This window comes from Myxocyprinus asiaticus, chromosome 7 (assembly GCF_019703515.2).
Source record: "Myxocyprinus asiaticus isolate MX2 ecotype Aquarium Trade chromosome 7, UBuf_Myxa_2, whole genome shotgun sequence".
NCBI lineage: Eukaryota > Metazoa > Chordata > Actinopteri > Cypriniformes > Catostomidae > Myxocyprinus > Myxocyprinus asiaticus.
Genome location: NC_059350.1, coordinates 19,675,079 through 19,697,821, shown reverse-complemented (window position 1 = coordinate 19,697,821; position 22,743 = coordinate 19,675,079). Strand labels below are relative to the sequence as shown.

Genomic DNA, 22,743 nt, shown 5'->3' with positions numbered 1-22,743 from the left:
TGGAGCTTGACAGTACAAATCACAATTCTTTTTTTCAATGGAAAACAGAAGCTTGTACATTCTGTCTAAAATATCCTCCTAAAATCTAATTTGGGGGTGAACTATCCCTTTAAATTACAAAATAGTGAACAATATACTGTATATGTTCATCAGCACCAGTTTTGAGCCCAGTGCATGATACCATCATCACACACCCTGTGTCAGTCTGCCAATCAGTCACCACTCAGACAATCAAATTGGCTTTCTTTCCCAATCTTTTTTCCACTCTCTGTCTGTCTCCCTTTTGTTTTTGGTGCAAGTGCCCCAGTTATGAAACCACGTACATCAGACTCAGTCAGAGGTTTGAGCTCCTGCTCCCTCCCACAGGGTATGTACCAATATGCACGGAGCACATTTTCACAGATGCCATCAGAGAACAAGCATATGAATTACCAGGCAGCCTGCCATCTTTGAGTTCAGACAGAATGCCATTAATACCAGATGAAGAGCCCAAACAACAACAGCACAACAACATGAAAGCCCAAAACAACTGGGACCAGGTAAAGGCTTCATCATTTTATATATTAATGTCTTGATTAACAAAGACTCCAAACTCAACTCCCTCTCTCTCTTTCTCACACATACTCTGATGCTCTCTCTCTCTCTCTCTCTCTCTATCTCTCTCTTGTGACACCATTGAAACTACCGGCAGACTTGAGGGACTTTCTGAAAAAGAATCCTGTCAGCAAATCACGTTACAATGAATAAAATATATGCCACTGTTGACCATGACTTATTCAAGAGCTATTATAAATGTATGCGTACAATTAAAGAAAACACAATCGTTTTAAAATTGAATGGCAATATTAGTATTACCCAATTAAGTCACAATTAATACTAAGCAGGCAGATAAGCTACAAATGAACATTCCAATTATAAGATACACATACTAAAAGAATAAGAGGGAGAAGAATATTTCCACCTGGAAATATAATGAGGATATAGTATAGATGCATAGAGAAGCAATTTAGAGGTTATCACATGTTTTCTTCGGGAACTTTTTAAAAGAGTTAAAGAATTGCTGCTACGGTCACTGTGAGGAGAATTTTCAGTTTATGACCCTTACGATTTTTTAGGCTAATCAGAATCAGAATCAGCTTTATTGCCAAGTATGCTTACACATACAAGGAAGTTGTCTTGGTGACAGGAGCTTCCAGTGTACAACAATACAAAAACAATACAAAAACAGCAGCAAGACATAGATAATAATAAAAAATAAAAAATAATTATTCACATACGTACAGACACACATACATACATACACACGTACACATAGGTAGTGCAAATCTAATACAATCTATTATCTGTTATGTACAGTTCAAATACAAATCTGTTATGTACAGTGCAAATTTTTTTTTCTTTTTTTTTTTTTCAGAGGAATGAAATGGCAGAAGAGGTGGGATGTGTTGGATAAATATAAAAAAGACTAAACTGTGTATTGCACATAGCTATTGCTCAATGGGGCAATTTAACTGTTCATAAGATGGATAGCCTGAGGGAAAAAACTGTTCCTGTGCCTTCAAAAAAGGTAGTGGGCAGGGTGAGTGGGGTCCAGAGTGATTTTTCCAGCCTTTTTCCTCACTCTGGAAGTGTATAGTTCTAGAAGGGGGGGGGGGCAACCAATAATCCTCTCAGCAGTCTGAACTGTCCTTTGTAGTCTTCTGATGTCTGATTTCGTAGCTGAACCAAATCAGACAGTTATTGAAGTGCAGAGGACAGACTCAATGACTGCTGAGTAAAACTGTATCAGCAGCACCTGTGGCAGGTTGAACTTCCTCAGCTGGCAAAGGAAGTATAACCTCTGCTGGGCCTTTTTCACAATGGAGTCAATGTGTGTCTCCCACTTCAGGTCCTGTGAGATGGTAGTGCCCAGGAACCTGAATGACTCCACTGCTGCCACAGTGCTGTTTAGAATGGTGAGGGGGGTCAGTGTTGGGGAGTCCACAATAATCTCCACCATTTTGAGCATGTTCAGCTCAAGGTTGTTTTGACTGCACCAGACAGCCAGCTGTTCAACCTCCCTTCTGTATGCAGACTCATCGTCATCTCGGATGAGGCCGATGACAGTGGTGTCGTCTGCAAACTTCAGGAGCTTGACAGAGGGGTCCTTGGTGATGCAGTCATTGGTGTAGAGGGAGAAGAGTTGTGGGAGAGCACACATCCCTGGGGGGCATCAGTGCTGATTGTACAGGTGCTAGAAGTGAGTTTCCCCTGTCTCACAAGCTGCTGCCTGTCAGTCAGAAAGCTGGTAATCCACTGACAGATAGACATGGGAACAGAGAGTTGGTGTAATTTATTCTGGAGTATAGCTGGGATGATGGTGTTGAAAGCCGAACTGAAGTCCACAAAAAGGATCCTTGCATATGTCCCTGGTCTGTCCAGATGTTGCAGGATATGATGCAATCCCATGTAGACTGCATCATCCACAGACCTGTTTGCTCAATAAGCAAAGTGAAGGGGATCAAGAAAGGGTCCAGTGATGTTCTTCAGGTGGGCCAACAACAGTCTCTCAAATTATTTCATGACCACAGACATCAGGGCGACAGGTCTGTAGTCATTAAGTCCTGTGATTTTTGGTTTCTTTAGGACAGGAATAATGATTGAGTGTTTGAAGCAGCATGGGACTTCACACTGCTCCAGTGATCTATTGAAGATCTGTGTGAAGATGGGGGCCAGCTGGTTAGCACAGGATTGAAGACACGCTGGTGAGACGCCATCTGGCCTGAAGCTTTCCTCGTCTTTTGTTTCCGAAAGACCCGGCTCACATCATTTTCACAGATCTTAAGTGCAGGTTGAGTAGCAGGAGGGGGGAGGAGGGGGGTTGCAGGATGTGTTGGTGTTTGTGTGAAGTGAAGGTCAGAGTGGGTGTGGGGTGTGAGATTGGGCCTTTCAAATCTGCAGTAGAACATATTCAGGTCCCCACCCCTGTAAGCATCCTCTTTGGCCTGACAAAGCTGCCTGAGCTCTGCTGTAAACAAGCAGGCTTGTAGTTCCCACTCTGCTTCATTGGTCCATCTCTTTACAGTCCTTACTACTGGCTTGGTTGATTTTAATTTCTGCCTGTAGGTTGGAAGAAGATGAACCAGACAGTGATCAGAGAGTCCCAAAGCTGCTCTAGGGACAGAGCGATATGTATCCTTTATTGTTGTGTAGCAATAATCAGTATGTTCCTGTCTCTGGTGGGGTATGTGATGTGCTGTTTGTATTTGGGCAGTTCACGTGTGAGATTTGCTTTGTTAAAATCCCAGAGAATAATAATAACTGAGTCCGAGTATTGTTGTTCCATGTCTGTGATTTGATCAGCCAGCTGTTGCAGCACCGCATTCAAACACGCGTTTAGCTCAATATATACACTCACCAGAATAAACTAGGAAAACTCCCACGGTGAGTAGAAAGGCTTACAGTTAATAAAGAGCACTTCCAAATTAGGACAGCACATCCTCTTTAACGTTGTTACATCTGTACACCAACTTTCATTGATGTGAAAGCATGTTCCACCGCCTCTCATTTTCCCCGTTGACTCCACGTTGCGATCCACTCTGAACAGCTGAAAGCCCGGCAGATGTAACGCGCTGTCCGGAATGGCTTCACTCAGCCAGGTTTCTGTGAAGCACAAGCAGCAAAGGTTGAAAAGTCCTTGTTTGTACGGGTGAGGAGATGTAGTTCGTCCGTTTTGTTAGGAAGAGAGTGGAGATTCGTTAGATGAATGCTCGGCAGCGCTGTTCGAAATCCGCGCCGACGGAGTTTGACCAGCACACCTGCTCTTCTCCCTCGCCTGCGTCTCTTGAACAGCAGAGATGCCCCTCCAACTGAAATGTCAAGCAAAACGTCTGAATATTCAAAAACCAGGAAAAAGATTGTCTATGCTGTCGAATGTTCAGCAGTTCGTCTCTGGTAAAACTGACTGGGAAAAGATTACTAAACACAGGACAAACAAACAAAAACAACAAAATAATATGAGCGCTCCACACTGAGGCAGCCATCCGTGGCGCCAACATGATAAAGTATAATAAAGTGTAAAAGGAAAAGTCACTGTATGACTGAGGTATGATTGACACTGTGTCGGCCAGAAAACATGTAAAGGAAAAAATTAAAGAGAATATTAAACTTTCTAGGAAGCAGGGATTATTCTGTACAGCTATCAGCCTTTGGCATTCGGCAGAATGTCTCTGTACAGAGTAGGGGTGTGCAGCGAAGCCATTATCTGTATCTGTATTTGTATCTGTTCCTATGACAAAATTATCTGTATCCGTCTCTGTCTTCTGATAGAACCAGATATGGGCATGGCTTAAACCGGAAATGTCTCAAAACTAATTAAAAATTGTAACTCTTACATTTATAGTTTCTATATGTAATGGGGTAGAGGGCAGGAAATGTAGGGACTACATTACTCTGGTGTAGGTCTACAAATTTGTAGGACTACAAATTAGTTGGAATACAAACCCCATGAGCCTAGACACTATAAAGAGGAAACCAAACTTTTTGGGCTTCCTCTTTGTGGTACCATGTGCTAAGCAGGAGAAGCTGTGTGGTGTTGTTCAAGGCTGTGTAACAGCAGATGAAAAGACCAGTTGATTAATGAGCAGCATAGAACTGAATTGTCTAGGTAAGGTTTGTGAGTATGATGGCTATAGTGGGTTTGTTTAGTTTTAACATTTGTATTTGCTTTTTGTTTTAGTGTCCTTACTGGAGATATGTTGATTGGTGCCTCAGAGAATTAAGTGGATTTATTTAATAATACAGGTACTGATCCTAATTGAATTATTGAATATGTGAGATTTGTTTTTAAGCTTTTTATATTTACACTGTGTGTTTTATGCTTGGTGGTTTTAAGTGTTTTTAATTATTGCAAATATTTTATAGGGCAATCATGAATTGTATTTTCTTTGTTTTTCTACAGATGATGCATGATTGCCTATCACTTTTATTGAGAGCATTAGTGGCTTCATTGGTGTCTTAAGAGATCACTTTAATGTTAAATTGGGTCTGATGTGTTGAAGTGGCAAAGTGATTTAATTTATTGTGAGATTTTGTTTTGTTTTTCTTTTTGTTTTGTTGTTTTGTCTTGGACCTATAACTGACAGTGGGGTTCCCATTTTCTTGTCAACTCTAAGATGGGGGGGGGGGGGGACAGTTTGTAGTGGTTTAATTTGGTGATCATTTTGCTTTGGAGTTTGTAGTGAAATTTTGTCTGTTTTATTGAGGAAGTGTGCACTTATTTGCAGAGAAATTGCCATTCTATGTGATTGGGGAACCCTGGGATCTGCGGTGGTTCCAATTATTGTTTCTTTTTGTTTGTTTGTTTTTTTGGTTGTGTTTGTTTGTTTCTTTTGCCATTTTTAACTACCCTTTGTGCTGCTTTTGCATTTGAATATTGTTTAATAAACTTTGGTATCTTTGCAAAGAAACACTGTGGCCCTCTTGAGTTCTCATCTCTTGTGAGATGATGGGGTTAAATGTATATAAAATATGCCTTGGATAGGCCTATTTAATTTATTATTATTATTGTTATTATTATTATTAATTATAACAATAATTAATATTATTGAATTATATTATTGATATATTCTTTATTTTTTCTCACCAAATGAAACTGGATATGTAGGCTACATTAACTGTGGAATGTGTTTTTATCTATGGTTTCTCCTGGTATTTTTAACATTATTATCTGTTGAAAAATAATTTTGGTTTATGTCTGCAATGTGCAAGTATTGTATATGTTTAAGTTTATGTGCAGTGTGAAAGTATAACAATGTTATTCTGGAGGCACGGGGTGTCAAGCAATTGTGAAATGTCAAGCACACATTTTGCAGCAAATATTAAAAACAAAAACAAACATTAAAAGAAAATAGAAAAAAATTAAGCCTACAAACAGGTGAAATCACTGTAAATTTATATCAGAAAGTTTGATGATAGTCTGCTCTTGAGGCTTGTTTTGTGTGCACATATAGGACATAATTATTTACTTAAATTACATGTGCAGAATTAGCTTAATACAGCGGAATAAATAGCAAGAGCGAGCCTCTATAAATTTCTTGAAGAGAAAAGCAGGGAAAATGAGCATATTTTGTTTTCTCTGCAATCCTCCGTGCATGTGCAGGAATACTCTGAATAGATTTACAAGTATTTAAACCTCTATGGAGCATTTAAACTGTGGGAATAAAGGCTAAACCATGCAATTGTGGTGATGTGGATATAAATGTGGTCAGCTTTAAGAGACAGACAGATGAGCTCTGCTATACAATCTTCAATTTTCTGGTCAGGAATTTATCATTGCGTTCAAGTTGTCAGAGTCCGGCCACTTTGCTTCAGTTGACATTCTCATCATTGTTTACATTTTGTTGGTTTTCTGCTGTTTGAGTGCATGTGGCTTTGTTTTGTTTATCATCGCCATGTGCACTTGTGTCTGTTGTAGTTGTGTTATGTTTGGTCCTGTATGTCTGCATATTGCTTTGTGCTTTGTGTTTGTTAGCCATGTGTCTCTCTGACTCTGCCCCCTTGTTGACGAGCCTGTCCTGTTCCCTGAGGCCATTGATGAGCCTGTCCTGTTCCCTGTGGTTGTCAACAAGCCTGTCCAGTTCCCTGAAGTCATTGAGCCTGTCCGGTTCCCCAAGGTTGTCGACGATCCTTTCCAGTCACCAGCGGTCACCATCCAGTCTGCCAAGCCTCCTGCGGCAGCCAAAGACCAGCTTGCTAGTTCCACTGTGGACTGCCAGGAGGCGGAGGAGCACGCTGCTCTTTCCACCCACAAGAGGAGGAAGAGGAGAGGGTTCCCTGCATTAGGGTCTACTGTCACGTTCCAGGAGGGGTCCGAGCCTGCTTTAGCTGCTGCCCAGTCAGACCTGGTCCTTTCCATTTCCCCAGCCTTCCAACCCCACCCCTGACTAAGCCATCCTCCTGGTTTCATCCACCCACCCTCCCTGGACTGTCATCTGTCCCTCGGCCTTACCCATTCCATTTCTCCTGCCTCCCGACCCTGCCCCTTACTCGAGCCATCCCCCAGGGTTCTCCCACCATTGCTCCCTTGGTTGGTACCACTTGTTTCTCAAGTCCTTCCCTGTTCTGTACTCCCTGTCCCACCCCAGTCTGTGCCTCCAGCCCCACACTAGTTTGTGTTTTTGTCTGTTATGCTTTGTTTCTGGTTGATGTTCCCCTTTTTTGGGGGGGGGGGTCTTGTTTTCTTCCTTTGTGGCAGGATTCTAACATTCTCATCATTGTTTACATTTTGTTGGTTTTCTGCAGTCATGTCTCATGTTTGTGTGTGCATGTGACTTTTTGTCTATCATCGCCATGTGCACTTGTGTCTGTTGTAGTTGTGTTATGTTTGGTACTGTATGTCTGCTCATTGCTTTTGTGCTTTGTGTTTGTTAGCCATCTGCCTCTCTGACTCTGCCCCCTTGTTACCTCATCACTCCCCTTCATTTAGTCCTTATGTTAGTTGTCTTCACCTGTTTCTCATGTGCCCTACCTGTATATATTGTGCTCCTTTTCCTCTTGTGTTTGTCAGATCGTTTTGTTTCTCATGTTCAATTGGTTCGTTTGCTCTGTCTTGTCTTTCAGTTTGTTTGTTTTTTTGCTTTTCAGTTTATCACTTTCTCTCCTCTGAGTTGGTTTTCCCCTGTTTGTATGCTTTTATTCAATAAAATCGTATTTTTTTTTCCTCATTTCTGCAATTGGGTCCTCATTTCTGACTCATTTCATGACAAGTTGGTTCATGAATCCTTGCGTGTGAATCCTTGCCTGGGTAGCTCAGTGGTAGAAGACGCTGGCTACCACCCCTGGAGTTCGCTAGTTCAAATCCCAAGGCATGCTGAGTGACTCCAGCCAGTTCTCCTAAGCAACCAAATTGGCCCGGTTGTTAGGGAGAGTCACTTGGGGTAACCTCCTCATGATCACTATAATGTGGTTTGTTCTTGGTGGGGCGCATGTTGAGTTGAGCGTGGTTGCCGTGGTGGATGGCATGTAGCATCCACACACGCTATGTCTCTGTGGCAACGCGCTCAACAAGCCATGTGATAAGATGCGCGGGTTGACAGTCTCAGACGCGGAGGCAACTGGGATTCATCCTCCGCCACCCGGACTGAGGCGAATCACTACACGACCATGAGGACTTAAAAGCACATTGGGAATTGGGCATTCCAAATTGGGAGAAAAAGGGAAAAAAACAAAAACAAATGGAAAATGTGTATGATAGTATCTTAGTTAATTTTACTGTTGACTAGATTAGATTTCTGAGATGTGCACAATTAATGGAGATTGAAATGGAGTCAAGAATGCGGCCATCTGATAAACTTAATCGCACCGTGCAAATTTTCATAAGGTTTACACTGCAATAATATTGGCTTCCCAGACTCATCCAAAATTACGAAGCAATGATATGTTTAAAATATTGCTAAATACCTGTGCTCATTGGATGATCACTCATAATTTTTTTTTTTTTTTTTGTATTATATGGATGAATTCTTTATTCGTTAAGTCATTATTCGTGCCTATCCGAATAAGGTATTCTGCTTCAGACACATCCCTAGTACATAGCGAGAGAGGGAAACAAGCAAAAAGAGAAACAAAGTTTATACATTTCAAAGATCATGCACACATTTTTACACTAGCTACACATTGTCCTCAATCAGATTCTCAAAATTCTCATATGTATAACTTCAAATGTGAACTGGTAGAGGCCCTTTTAAATGGATATTGCTTATGTACTGTACATAAAAAAAACACAAACATTTCCACATCCATCTTAAACATTTAAAAAGCCAGAAGCTTCATGCCCATTCAAAATACACATGCACTCAGATTTTGAGCCAAAAGATTTTGAATGCAATCATGATTTTGAATGCATGGTGATCACTGGCTGTCAAATTCGGGATTTGAACCCCAAGTCTTCTTGCAAATGAAAACGATAGCATTATATTAACATACTGTATCTTGCACTTCAAAGCATAACTTAAGTTTTTTTTTTTTTTTTTTTTTGGTCATACAGTATCTAATCTCGCCTCGGGTACCAAGTGAGCTACAGTAGGACTTCCCTGGTGCTCCCTCAAAAACAAACAGACAGACAAACAAACAGCCTTTTAAATAGCATTTAAGTGTCAATTTCTTTTAGATGTGCTTGAAAATGAGCTGTGGCAATACTCAGCCGGTGAGTGTTTTATCTGTAAACAGTACAGTTTCTTCATCAGCTCATTGACAAAACTGTTAGGCGCCTGTTGGCCAAACTCGGGCAACCTTCCTGCACTTAGACACCATATTGATAATGGCCCATTTTACGAAGTATAGACATTTAGGACGGGTTGCATAATGGACACTGATGTAGTCATCCAGGCACTTTGCTTTATATTAGTGTTTTGTTGCAATCGACTTTCTTGAAATCAGCTTATCTTGCTGCCAAGGCACATAATGAAAAAGTCTTTCAGATCAGAACCAAAATATCTCCAATTTATGCAAGGCTGGTAAGGCAGACTTGAACAGAAGGCTTATGTAGGCTTGTATGTTCCCATGATGAAGTATGGCAGGGTAATAAAAATTTCCCCTGAGTCTGGCCACCCACGTTGGGATATTTTGGGCATAGAAAGTTCAAGGGGTATTTGGCTCTCGATTCCCCACCCTTATCCACCACCCAACCCCTCCTGCTTATCTTGCAGTATCACATCTAAAGGACAGGACTTGTAGGTGAGTTTGTCAGATGAAAATATTGCTGCTGATCATTTGGGAAAAGGTTATGACATGGTGGCAGTGGTTCTGTTAAGGTGAGAGGAAGACAATAAGAAAGATAGAAGCAGAGAAAGTACGACAGAGAGAGAAAAACTCAGGAAAGGATTTGTGATTCCTCCTGATGCTCTGTGCTTCGGCTGATTGTCGACAGCCAGGCAGGCAGTGCCTCGCCAAACGCTGGTGTTTCCTTTGGGGCCCCCCTCCCGGCTGAGGGGGGAGGTGGAGAATTGCAATCCCACCCCGTCAAAGTGCTCTCTCTTAAACACTCATGTACACACACATACGGCAACTCTCCACAGGAAAAGCTGGAGACAGAATGCGCAGCCCCTTCACAGCAGCTTTGGTGCGTCGTGCAGTCCAAATGGGATCCTGCTATACTTTGATAGTTGCTTAATTACACATATGATACCACACAGATGTCTCAGGGGCTCTAGCCGAATTCTCGTCTCACTAACTCACTGACTGACTGACTGACTGACGGGACCCTGGGGAAGGCAGACAGTTAAGGAGCGGTAGGTGAAAAACCAGGAGGCATTTATAATTCACGAGCATAGCAGTTTACGTGCCAAGCTGATGCTAAACTAAGATGCTACTTGAAGAGCTGTCTACTAAATAGTTCCGTGTGTACCAGGTTGTGGCAGTGACTTTGAACAGGAAACGCATCTCGGCTCAGAAGTGTTCCTTTGCTGTCAAGATAATGAAAGAGGGTTGAAAATTATTCCAAACAAGATGAGAGTTGATTAACTTTTCACAGTTGTGATTCTTTTGTATGAATAGGTTTACATTAGCTTTTTAAGGATAAAATAATTTAAGTTACTGTACTTGAAAGAGATTTGTGATGGACAACTTTTTTTAAAGTAAAATAATACATGTTTTACTGCTCTTTTTTTTTTAACAAAGTATCTGATCAGATCAAATCAGTTGAAATCTCCTCTTGTTGGACAACTCAGTAAAATGTGGAAAATGAATTTCAGAGTTTATGAAAAGAAATATCTTTAGCATGTAATTGTTACTGTGCTGTGTTCCTTCCTTACCCTCCAGTCCATGCAAATTCTCTGGTATGAACTCAGAAGATTTTTTTTTTGTAAGCAAGAAGCAGTCCAAAAGTCAACCTTTTTGTGTTAAAGTGGCCATTTGTTTAGGAAACAGCCCATCTGAATGCTCAATCAAAACTGGAGGTGGAATGTATGTTGCAGAAACTAAAGTGATGAAAGCTATGCAACGGGCGCATTGTTAAAATTACAAATGAAAAAACAAAAGTTTGGTGCTATGCCACTAGCACCATGCCAACACTGATGGGTACTTGATGAGAAAGGCAATGTCACGTCCCCATGGCGTGACAGTAACTCATACTGGCACTCTCCATCTGTGCTCCTCCACTAAATCCCTTTTGAAGTTGCGTTGAAGTTTTGCAGATCTAGTGTGATACTTTTAAGCAATTCTCTTTGATTTTGTTTTATTCTGAGGCCTGTTTGGAACATGTAAGTCTTTTTATTTGGGGGGGGGGGGGTGGTGCGTGGAGAATGTGAGACAGTTGAAATATTTGCTAACTGAACTCAAACTTGCTTTAACTTAACATGATATATGTCCTCTTGTTTCTTGTCCCACAGCTGTGGTAAAGAGCACAAACCTGACTCATCAACAAATCTGGAAATCAAAGCAAGAACTGTGTTCAGCAATGGGCTCTACAACACTACATGTGTTTTTGCTAATGGCCATCATGGTCACTGGTGGAATATGTCAGTTAAACAGCACAGTGGAGCTTAAGGACTCTTTTCTTCAAAACTCCACTACCTCTAAAACTACCATCCATACTGGTCTCCAGCCTGCCCCTCAGCCCACCTCAAGAAAAACCCTGATGGGTAACAACACCAGACCTAGGGGCCCTCCATCCTGCAAGGCTCCCACCTCCATCAAGCTCTGTTTCAAGTATATTAACACAATTATTTCTTGTGCTGTTTTTGTGGTGGGAATGGTGGGTAATGCCACATTGCTGAGGATTATATACCAAAACAAGTGTATGAGGAATGGGCCCAATGCCCTCATTGCCAGCCTGGCTCTTGGAGACCTTATCTACATCATCGTAGACATCCCTATCAACGTCTATAAGGTAGGAATACACACCTCTGTGCTTCACACAAGATGTGTTCTTGCATTCTGTCCACTCTGTTTTTTAATTGTCTATGTACACATTGCCTACAGTATGTCAGACCGATGTCTTTGGCTGTTATGCCACGTCTCTTTGTTTATTCAAGGTCTTGCACCACAAGCACAACTTTTTAAAGCAATACCTTAGAATGGTTTACTTATGACAAGTCACAACAACAGTATGAGATGGTGAAATCATTAGAGTTGGCTTGGAAAAAACTTTTACTCCCATAGAGAAAAAATAAATGAACCAATGAACGATGTTGTTGATGGTTTTTCCTAAATTTAACCCTAAACCTAACCATAAAGTCTAATCCCTAATCCCAACTCAAAAACTAAGTGTTTTATAGGAGGCTATACAGTAGTTAAAATGTGATTGTATTGATTTGAACTTGTTTGTTGATCGGTTGGTCTCTGTGAGAATAAAAGTATACATAAAGTAATAAAAGTATACAGTTTCTTAAATTAGCAGTAATAGGATTAGGGGTTAGAGTTAGGTTTTGGGGTAAGGGTTGGATTAGGGCTAGGGGTAAAGTTAACAGTGTAACTACAAATGTAATTAAATGCAAGAACTTTAAATGTAATTTCAATACAACAACTTGTATGTACATAATGAGTACATTGTATCAAATGGTTAAGTACATAGTAGTTAAGGCCACCTAATATAAAGTGGGTCCGACTGTACTTTACCTCAGATTACGCAAAAAAAAAAAAAAAAAAAGACCCGCAAATTTCCCAGCTTGTATAGCTAATGCATATGCGTGTTCTCAAGTCGATTGACAGACGATGTCTGTATCTAAAGGGTGATTGGCTCTTTAGCTTTAAGGCAGGACTTCCTTCCTACATCCGTTGGCCGTTTCAATTTCTCACATTCATTTTAATAGAAGTGTCCCGTCCCTACTAAATAGTCTCTGGTCAAACACAAAAGGAGATATTAGGCAGAATTTTGGTTACCATTTACTTAGCATCTTTTTTCCATATGAAATGAAAAAATTCCATGTAAGTGGATGGTTGCTGAGGCCAACATTCAAGTTTAATTGTTGCCTTAAACTTTTCAGTTAAATTAAAGTGGTTCCAAAGTTAAAACATGCAGTTATAAATTCATAGCACTTTTTCAACCACTTTGATTTTAATTACTGATGAAATCGAGCAGAAATTGCAGAAATTATTGTGACAAGTTAATAGAAACAAAGATTTTGTACTAAGATAATTATGAATATTAAGTTTAAGGCCAGAAGGCAGGATAGTCTGTAAGATTTACAATGCTAAAACATTCTCTGAGCTGATGTGCATACCACTTTGGTGCAGCTTGATTATCTTGATATTCCGAAGACTGATAAAGCCAGCTATTTGCTTTTACACATTTCATTTTGAAGGACTTTTAACAGGATATTAGATGGAGATGTTAGATGTGAACATCTAACATCTATAGTCTTGAGAGTTATACTTAACACAGAAAGATCAAATTTGTTTAGAATATAACAGTTACCTCAGAGACAGTGCAGAGTTCACAGATCTCTCTCTCTCTCTCTCTCTCTCTCTCTCTCTTTGTGCTTCAAATATAGAAAAAAAATAAATATTTCTGTATCAAAACGGAAGTGTGCCTGTTAGCATGTCTTGTTTTATGACGCACAGATTCATGTGCACTCCAGAACACTAACTTCCAATATACTCAAACACACACACTTCTCTGACTGTGCCTCTCCCCTCACTTGTTAAACGTGGACTCTTCATACATCAGGGCCAGGATACACCCATGAGGAGTTTCCTTTCTAAACTTGAGAAAGATCCACATTCTTTTCCTGTTTAACAAAAGAGAGGGTCCTTTCAGAGAACATTTTTAGGGCCACTTGAAGGATTAGATTTTCTAAGGGTCCAAAAAGGAACAAAAAAAGCTTCTGTCCTTTGTGAACTGATGCAATGGGTCATTAAAAAGGGGTACTTTTTTATTATTATTATTATTTTTAATAAAGGAGACATAAGAGGTTTTCCAAGGTGTCTTTCAAGGTGAACGCAAAAGTACACTCAGATCAAGCAGTGTCTGGGCCCATGTAAAAGCAGCAATTGAAAAGCCGTTCGAATAAGATTCATGAAGCCAAGATGTGTGCCCTCAAGGCCCAAGATGGGAACTGAGAAGCAAAACAAAAATATGCCCCTTGTTGAAGTTAAACTGATTCAGAAACAAGTAAATTCCAGAAATCAAGACTGCTGAAGTTATGATAAGACATCTTCATTTCATTCATATTTTTTATAAATAAATGTCCTGACAACAGCATCATTTTAAATAAAGAAATACATTTTGCTCAATTCATCACAATTTCATTCATCTTAATGCAATGTATTCTGCTTGAGTATTCTGCATAGGGTCATATGGAAAAAGAGCCTCATAGTCATGAATGATTCTAATTTTCTTGCAGTTACTTTTCACAAAATGGCCATTTGATGACAGCTCCTTTGGACTTTTCCTGTGTAAACTGGTCCCCTTCCTCCAGAAAGCATCTGTGGGGATTACAGTACTCAATTTGTGTGCTTTGAGTGTGGACAGGTAATTCTCATCTTGACCATTTTGATATCAAAGTGTACATGTGTGAACATGTTGTAATGCTGATATATAATCTTAAATCAAAAGCAGCCAAAAGCCACATGCTGCAAAACACTCAGCTTCTCATGCCCTGATGTTCTAAAGCTCATCACAACAAGTTAATATTTTTAGAAATCAACCTTTTTTTAAACTGCAGCAGTCAGATATAACACTTTTAAACTCTTATTTTGTGAAACTTTTTTAATGTTTTTATTATTATTATTATTATTGAAAATATGTTTTCATGATAAAGTACTTACAATACCAGAAATCCATTATATATAATATATAAACTTGATGTTGTCTCAGTCTCTTTGTATATGCTTATAAGGCATCTTCGAACTTGAATTGCATCTTAACATGATCTAATCTTCAGGCTCTAAGATTTCTCTCACTAAATCAAAAACATATGATGCTAATGTCCCTGAGTGTTGTGGAAAACACCCACATTTAAATCAGTTTTTATTCTGACAGAAAAGCATTATATGTTGCATTTTCATAAGCAAAGTTAAGGACAGAGATCCTTTCACTGCGTTTTGAGAGTAAAAGTGCCAAAGAACTCAGACAATATCCATGCAATCCATTTGTCATTGATAATGTTTCTTTTGATACCCTTTCTGTTCTTTACAGTCAGTTGTTGATCAAAACCAAATAAAGGAACATTTAATTCTAATAAAGAATCTGTATGACTCCACTCTTGTTATTATGCACTCAACTAAAATAAAATGCTGAACTGCCAGAAGTCTTAAAGAGACAGTACCGTTTTAGCACTTGTTCTGCATATTTCAAATACTAATATAAATACTAATAGTACAAGTTATGCATGCAAACAATAATAATTTAGGCCTAACTATAATATATATTAATATACATTATTGTGTATATATACACTGGTGGCCAAAAGTTTGGAATAATGTACAGATTTAGCTGTTTCGGAAGGAAATTTGTACTTTAATTCATGAAAGTGGCACTCAGTTGATCACTATGTATAGTCAGGACATCACTGATATGAAAAACAGCACCATCACTATTTGAAAAAAGTCATTTTTGATCAAATCTAGACAGGCAGTCATCACTCCAACACCTTATCCTTGAGTAATCAGGCTAAATTGCTAATCTGGTACTAGAAAATAACTTGCCATTATATCAAACACAGTTGAAAGCGATTTGGTTCTTTAAATGGTTTTTGGTTCTTTTTTTTTTTTTTACTGCAGTAACACTAACTGGTAACTTGTATAGATCCATATTAAATCTATTAGGGCGAATCTATTAGACTTTGTTTTTATTACAGCAGTGAAAGTTGTAGTTAAAGGTTTCTAAATGTGTTTATGCTATTAGTTTTTTCATAACAAATACTATTATTTTAAAAAAACTATCAACATTAACTACAGTAATGTGGAGCCATCCATGGTCTTACCTGTGTAATGGCGTAATCATTACAAATGCCACTGTTAAACAATGGTAGAATATATATATATACAGGTGCATCTCAATAAATTAGAATGTCGTGGAAAAGTTCATTTATTTCAGTATTTCAACTCAAATTGTGAAACTCGTGTATTAAATAAATTCAGTGCACACAGACTGAAGTAGTTTAAGTCTTTGGTTCTTTTAATTGTGATGATTTTGGCTCACATTTAACAAAAACCCACCAATTCACTATCTCAAAAAATTAGAATATGGTGACATGCCAATCAGCTAATCAACTCAAAACACCTGCAAAGGTTTCCTGAGCCTTCAAAATGGTCTCTCAGTTTGGTTCACTAGGCTACACAATCATGGGGAAGACTGCTGATCTGACAGTTGTCCAGAAGACAATCATTGACACCCTTCACAAGGAGGGTAAGCCACAAACATTCATTGCCAAAGAAGCTGGCTGTTCACAGAGTGCTGTATCCAAGCATGTTAACAGAAAGTTGAGTGGAAGGAAAAAGTGTGGAAGAAAAAGATGCACAACCAACCGAGAGAACCGCAGCCTTATGATTGTCCAGCAAAATCGATTCAAGAATTTGGGTGAACTTCACAAGGAATGGACTGAGGCTGGGGTCAAGGCATCAAGAGCCACCACACACAGACACTACAGTTGTCGTATTCCTTTTGTTAAGCCACTCCTGAACCACAGACAACGTCAGAGGCGTCTTACCTGGGCTAAGGAGAAGAAGAACTGGACTGTTGCCCAGTGATCCAAAGTCCTCTTTTCAGATGAGAGCAAGTTTTGTATTTCATTTGGAAACCAAGGTCCTAGAGTCTGGAGGAAGGGTGGAGAAGCTCATAGCCCAAGTTGCTTGAAGTCCAGTGTTAAGTTTCCACAGTCTGTGATGATTTGAGGTGCAATGTCATCTGCTGGTGTTGGTCCATTGTGTTTTTTGAAAACCAAAGTCACTGCACCCGTTTACCAAGAAATTTTGGAGCACTTCATGCTTCCTTCTGCTGACCATCTTTTTAAAGATGCTGATTTCATTTTCCAGCAGGATTTGGCACCTGCCCACACTGCCAAAAGCTGGTTAAATGACCATGGTGTTGGTGTGCTTGACTGGCCAGCAAACTCACCAGACCTGAACCCCATAGAGAATCTATGGGGTATTGTCAAGAGGAAAATGAGAAACAAGAGACCAAAAAATGCAGATGAGCTGAAGGCCACTGTCAAAGAAACCTGGGCTTCCATACCACCTCAGCAGTGCCACAAACTGATCACCTCCATGCCACGCCGAATTGAGGCAGTAATTAAAGCAAAAGGAGCCCCTACCAAGTATTATACAGTAAATGAACATACTTTCCAGAAGGCCAACAATTCACTAAAAATGTTTTTTTTATTGGTCTTATGATGTATTCTAATTTTTTGAGATAGTGAATTGGTGGGTTTTTGTTAAATGTGAGCCAAAATCATCACAATTAAAAGAACCAAAGACTTAAACTACTTCAGTCTGTGTGCATTGAATTTATTTAATACACGAGTTTCACAATTTGAGTTGAATTACTGAAATAAATGAACTTTTCCACGACATTCTAATTTATTGAGATGCACCTGTATATATATATATATATATATATATATATATATATATATATGTGTTGTCTAAAAATATGATCAAATAAAATTAAGTTAAACTGAACAAAGTTAGAAAGTCCCCTGTATAATTAACAGCATTAGTATGTTCTAATTGCGAGTTTCACGGCTCAAATGGATGTATTTTTTTTTTTTTTCTTTTTTTTTTGCTAAATTAATATCATACCTGGCAACTCTATGTTTTCATTTAGTACATTATGGATATTAAAATATTAATGATAACGTTGAATTATATTTAGTATTCAATGAAGGGGTACTTGAGCCTTACTGGTGGCGCTGGGGGTACTTATAGCAAAAAACTTTGGGAAACACTGGTCTGTTGGGTGAAGCAATATTTCATGTTTTGTGACTCTAAACAGTTTTTATTTATTTTATTTGTTTGTTATTATGTAAGTAGGGTTTCTGTGATAAACTAATGGGTTCAGATTCATGGAAATATATATACATATGAAGTATATAGTATTTCTTTCTTGCCTAATTATTTCTTGCACAATTGACCTCAAATTATGTAGAGGTCATTAATCCAGAAAAAAAAAAAAAGAACAATTTCTTTACATAATTTTCTTTCTTTCCAGTGTACTTGTTTTTAGCTCAGAGGAGACAAAGCACAGATATATATATATATATATATATATACATTTGTATGAAAAAAGAGGAAAAGCTGTATTTCCCGTATCATCTCGGTCAGGGTGGTGCCAATGAACAGTTTCTTGGGAAACATTAATGGATTTGCTCATGTGGTTTAGGGGAAAAGGCGGGACGTGAGCTTGTCAAGTCCTTGCCTGAATCAGGGCACTTTTTCCAGTTTATAAGGTCAACTGTAATGGGCACCTCTCATTAGAAAGTATTTTCCTCATCAGGAGTCTGAAGCCACCTGCCCACCTCTGTTTAATCACTACCATAAAGAAGAAAAGGCAGTTATTTTGTTGTAAGATTAGACTCTAAAGCTAAAATGGCAATTTTCTCTTTTTGCCTATTTGTTAAATTTCAGTCTTGACCGTAGACGCATCTAGTGTTAAAGAATAGTGTAAGTTATAACTATGAAATGATTTACTTTGTTTTTTTTTTTTTTTTTTTATTGTATATTAATATATGCATTTTATTTATTTTATTTTTTTCAGTAAAATAGAATTTGACTTATCAATCTTTTTTTTTATTTTTTTTTTTATAAACTTTTTAAAGGATGTTTCATTGGATGTTTTCATCCTGCCCTATACATGGTAAAAAAAAAAAAAAGAAAAAAAAAAAGTGGGGTATTAGCAGCTCCTTAAGTGTTTTTTTGCATTCTATCTTACTCTAAAAAAAAAAAAAAGACTTTTGTTGGTTTAACCCCATATATATATTCGGGTTGATTCAGCCATATTAAATATGTTTGTCTTAAAACCTGTTAAGATACATTTAGTTACCATTTGATGTACATTAAGTTTATTTGACAAAACATTTTACAGTCCATTTAAACCACAAATTTGTAGCAGTCTGTTGCAGTTTTTAAAAAAATGAATCGCTTGAATCAAAAGACTGGTCTTAATTTCACAACAGCACAGCAGCTTTCAATTAACTCCTGAATCACTTCGAGGAAATATTCAGCACATCTTGTCCGATTTGTGTTCCACATGTTGTGAGAACTTGGATATCATGTCTTTCTCTCTATCTGAGCGTCTGCAAAGTGGATACATCTCCACTATGTGAAATATAAATGCCCCATTGTTGTTAAACAGGAATATTCAAATGGATCATGAAAAAAATATATAGTTACATATAAAATCTTGATGCACCATTTTACAGAAACATCCACGAGAGAAAATATATTAATGAAACAAACAAGCAAACATGGCTTTGAGCAATGGGAAACAAGCAGCCAGGCAAACCAGTGACTTTATCCAAACAAACAGCTGAAGTTTATATCTGTGAGCATTTTGGTAATATGAATATTAAAATGCAAATCAGTCTTTTCATTAAACTTAGATCAACCTTTTATGCTATCACAGGCTTATTGTAGCTCTAAACCGGCATTCCCACAGGATACATTTCTGATTCTGTAAATGATTAAACATTCTTCTCTGAGGTCATTTACAGAGGTGTTCGAGCACAAGTGGAATTGTTACGGAATTAGCTTTAACCTATATGTCTTTGTATAACTCTCTTGTTTGTATGTTTTGAAATGATAAACCAGGACCAATAACATGAAAATGATAAAACTGGTGGGAAAAGTTTTTCCCCACCCAAATATCGGACTTGATGACAAGCGTCACCATGTGGCAAATGTTCATGTCCCAAAAATTTGACATCACATCCATTCTGATCTTCGGTTTCAGTGCTGTAAGGGTTATGTTTAGGGTTTTGGTTAGGATTAGGAGTGTATTAAAGGCATATTCTGGGTTAAGATCAGTCGACAGCATTTGTGGCATAATGTTGATTATCACAAAACATAATTTTGACTCGTCCCTCTTTTTCTTTAAAAAAAAACAAAAAAAAAAGCAAAAATCGAGGTTACATTGAGGCACTAACAATGGAAGTGAATGGAGCCAATTTTTGGAGGGTTTAAAGGCAGAAATGTGAAGCTTCTAATTTTATGAAAGCACTTACATTAATTCTTCTGTTAAAACTCGTATTATTTGAGCTGTAAAGTTGTTTAAAATTGTAATTTTTACAGTCATTTTAGGGTTTGTTGAAATTATATTGTCATGGCAACGAAGTTGTAAAATTGGATATAACTTTACACAGAAAAGGTTAGTAAGCAATTTTATTACACTAAAATCTTAACACATTGTTTACATCTTGTGGCTATACTTTTGAAACAGTGAGTATTTTAACGTTAACGGATAGGTTCCTAACTGGAACCCAGATTTTGTTTTTTTTTGGAATGCCCAATTCCCAATGCGCTCTAAGTTCTCGTGGTGGCATAGTGACACGCCTCAATCCGGGTGGCGGAGGACGAATCTCAGTTGCCTCCGCATCTGAGACCGTCAGTCCATGCATTATCATGTGGCTCGTTGGGCGCATTACCGTGGAGACCTAGTGCGTGTGGAGGCTTCACACTATCCTCTGTGGCATCCATGCACAACACACCATGTGCCCCACTGAGAGCAAAAACCACATTATAGCGACCACGAGGAGGTTAACCCAACACAACTCTACCCACCCTAGCAACCGGGCCAATTGGTTGCTTAGGAAGCCTGACTGGAGTCACTCAGCACGCCCTGGTTTCGAACTTGCGACTCCAGGTGTGGTAGTCAGCGTTTTTACTTGCTGCTACCCAGGCCCCGATTTATGTGTTTTTTTTTTTTTAAAGAAAAGGAGGAGCAAGTCAAAATTATTTTTTGTAGTAATCAACATTATGCCACAAATGCTGTCTATTGAGCTTAACTTGTATTGAAACCGGAATATTCCTTTAATCTAATTACTACTTAAAAGAAGTAAGTGAAAGAAAGCAGTTTGCTTTCAGTACTGTTAGGGTTAGGAGCAGGGGCATGGATTCCGTGGGGGGGGGGGCAATTACAACCCCCCCATGATCAATGGAAACGTGTAAATGTTTCACGCTGCAACCTCCCCCAATGTTCAAGCCAAATCTACGTCCTTGGTTAGGAGTATATTCATTAAATTACTACTCGGGTGTTTCACTCAAACAATGTTTGCTCATGTCTTGCGTCACATGAATAATCGCACTGTGAATTCGGCAAAAGGAGGTCAAAAGTTTTGTAGCTGAAATTGGTTTATGCTTACTGAAATTTTCATCATTGCCCCCATTGGCCAAAGCTGGAAGTGTTGTTGAGGTGAAATCTACAGGATGGTGCCAAAAGATGAAAATGTAGTTTTATAGCAAAAATAAAACCTCTGAATCATGATCACCATTGTTTATGTGAACGTGATTACTTCCTGGTTTCTACAGGAGTTGAACCCGTGTCTTAGAGATTAGGCATGCAATGTGCTATCAGTAGTGCTGCAGGGAAAGGTGAACATGATTGAACTGATCTAAAAATGTCTGATAGAAGACAGAGCTTGTCAGTAATTCAGCAAAATGGGGTTGATTTTAGGGTACATGAACATTTGGAAGCAGATTTCCAGTGTGATCATGTTGTTTTACCAGACAAAAAAAAAAATTGACCTCCTGCCGCAGATTTCCCGCCAGATCTGTCTGCTTAGAAGGCAATGAATCCTCTTACACTGTAAAATTTGTTTGACTCCTTGATGTATCAAGGTGCTTTTTTGAGATGGCACATCTAAATTGTCCAGTCAACTTAACATATTTGTATTTAAGTTGCATTAACAAGTGTATTTGTCATTTCAACTTGCTTAAAGGGATAGTTCACCCAAAAATGAAAATTCTCTCATCATTTACTTACCCTCATGCCATCTCAGGTGTTTATGACTTTCGTTCTTCTGCTGAACACAAATTAAGATTTTTAGAAGAATATCTCAGCTCTGTAGGTCAATACAATGTAAGTGAACAGTGACTGTACATCTTGACAGCAGTCTCCTTGGTGTTCATGACTTGAAGCTCGATTATAATTCTTAGCGCTTGACACATACACAGAGCGCTAAATGGCACTCTAGGAAGTGTAATTGAGCTTGAAATCATGATTGTGCCTAGAGACTGCAATAACAAGATTTACAGTTAAAAAATAGTTATATTTTGGTCTGTTCTCACCCAAAACCAACTGGATCGCTTTAGAAGACATTGATTAAACCACTGGAGTCTTTTGGATTACTTTTATGCTGACTTTATCTCTTTTTTGGAGCTTTTGGAGTTCTGGTCACCATTCAATTTGTATGGACCTACAGAGCTTAGATGTTCTTCTTAAAATCGTTCTTTGTGTTCAGCAGAAGAAAGTCACACACCTGGGATGAGGGTGAGTAATTGATGAGGGAATTTTCTTTTTGTGTGAACTATCCCTTTAACAAAGTTGTCTGAACAAAGATTTGCCAGCTCCCAGCATGCATTGCAGTATGAATAAATGAGGTTAGTGTTGTAGGCTTGTTTTCTTGCTATTTGACGACTTTATGTGTGCTGCTGCTGTTGTTTTTGTCATTACTGTTGATAAATAGGTGTGTGGTGATGTTAAGAGCTCATCTTTTACATAATGATGTTTGTTGAGTATTACCATTACTGAGGATTGTCTGTCAAATGTTGATGTCTATGTGCCTCTGAAACAAACTTTGTTCTTGTAACCTGTGTTTCTTAAGGAAAGAC

General features: G+C 38.6%; 1 protein-coding gene across 3 annotated transcripts in view; it reads left to right on the top strand.

Moving 5' to 3' along the window:
* The first annotated feature begins 396 nt into the window (after window positions 1-396).
* LOC127443913 (endothelin receptor type B-like) overlaps window positions 397-22,743 on the top strand; it is a 31,650-nt gene continuing 9,303 nt past the window's right edge. Inside the window, exons 1-3 of one of the 3 annotated variants that reach the window (XM_051702960.1) lie at window positions 397-539; window positions 11,367-11,866; window positions 14,322-14,449. In XM_051702960.1, the coding sequence (XP_051558920.1) occupies window positions 11,435-11,866; window positions 14,322-14,449 (560 nt within the window). In that variant the 5' untranslated portion in view covers window positions 397-539; window positions 11,367-11,434. Of the gene's footprint in view, window positions 540-10,037; window positions 10,269-11,097; window positions 11,238-11,366; window positions 11,867-14,321; window positions 14,450-22,743 lie in introns of those variants that run through there. The other 2 variants (XM_051702959.1, XM_051702962.1) reach the window with 2 other exon arrangements.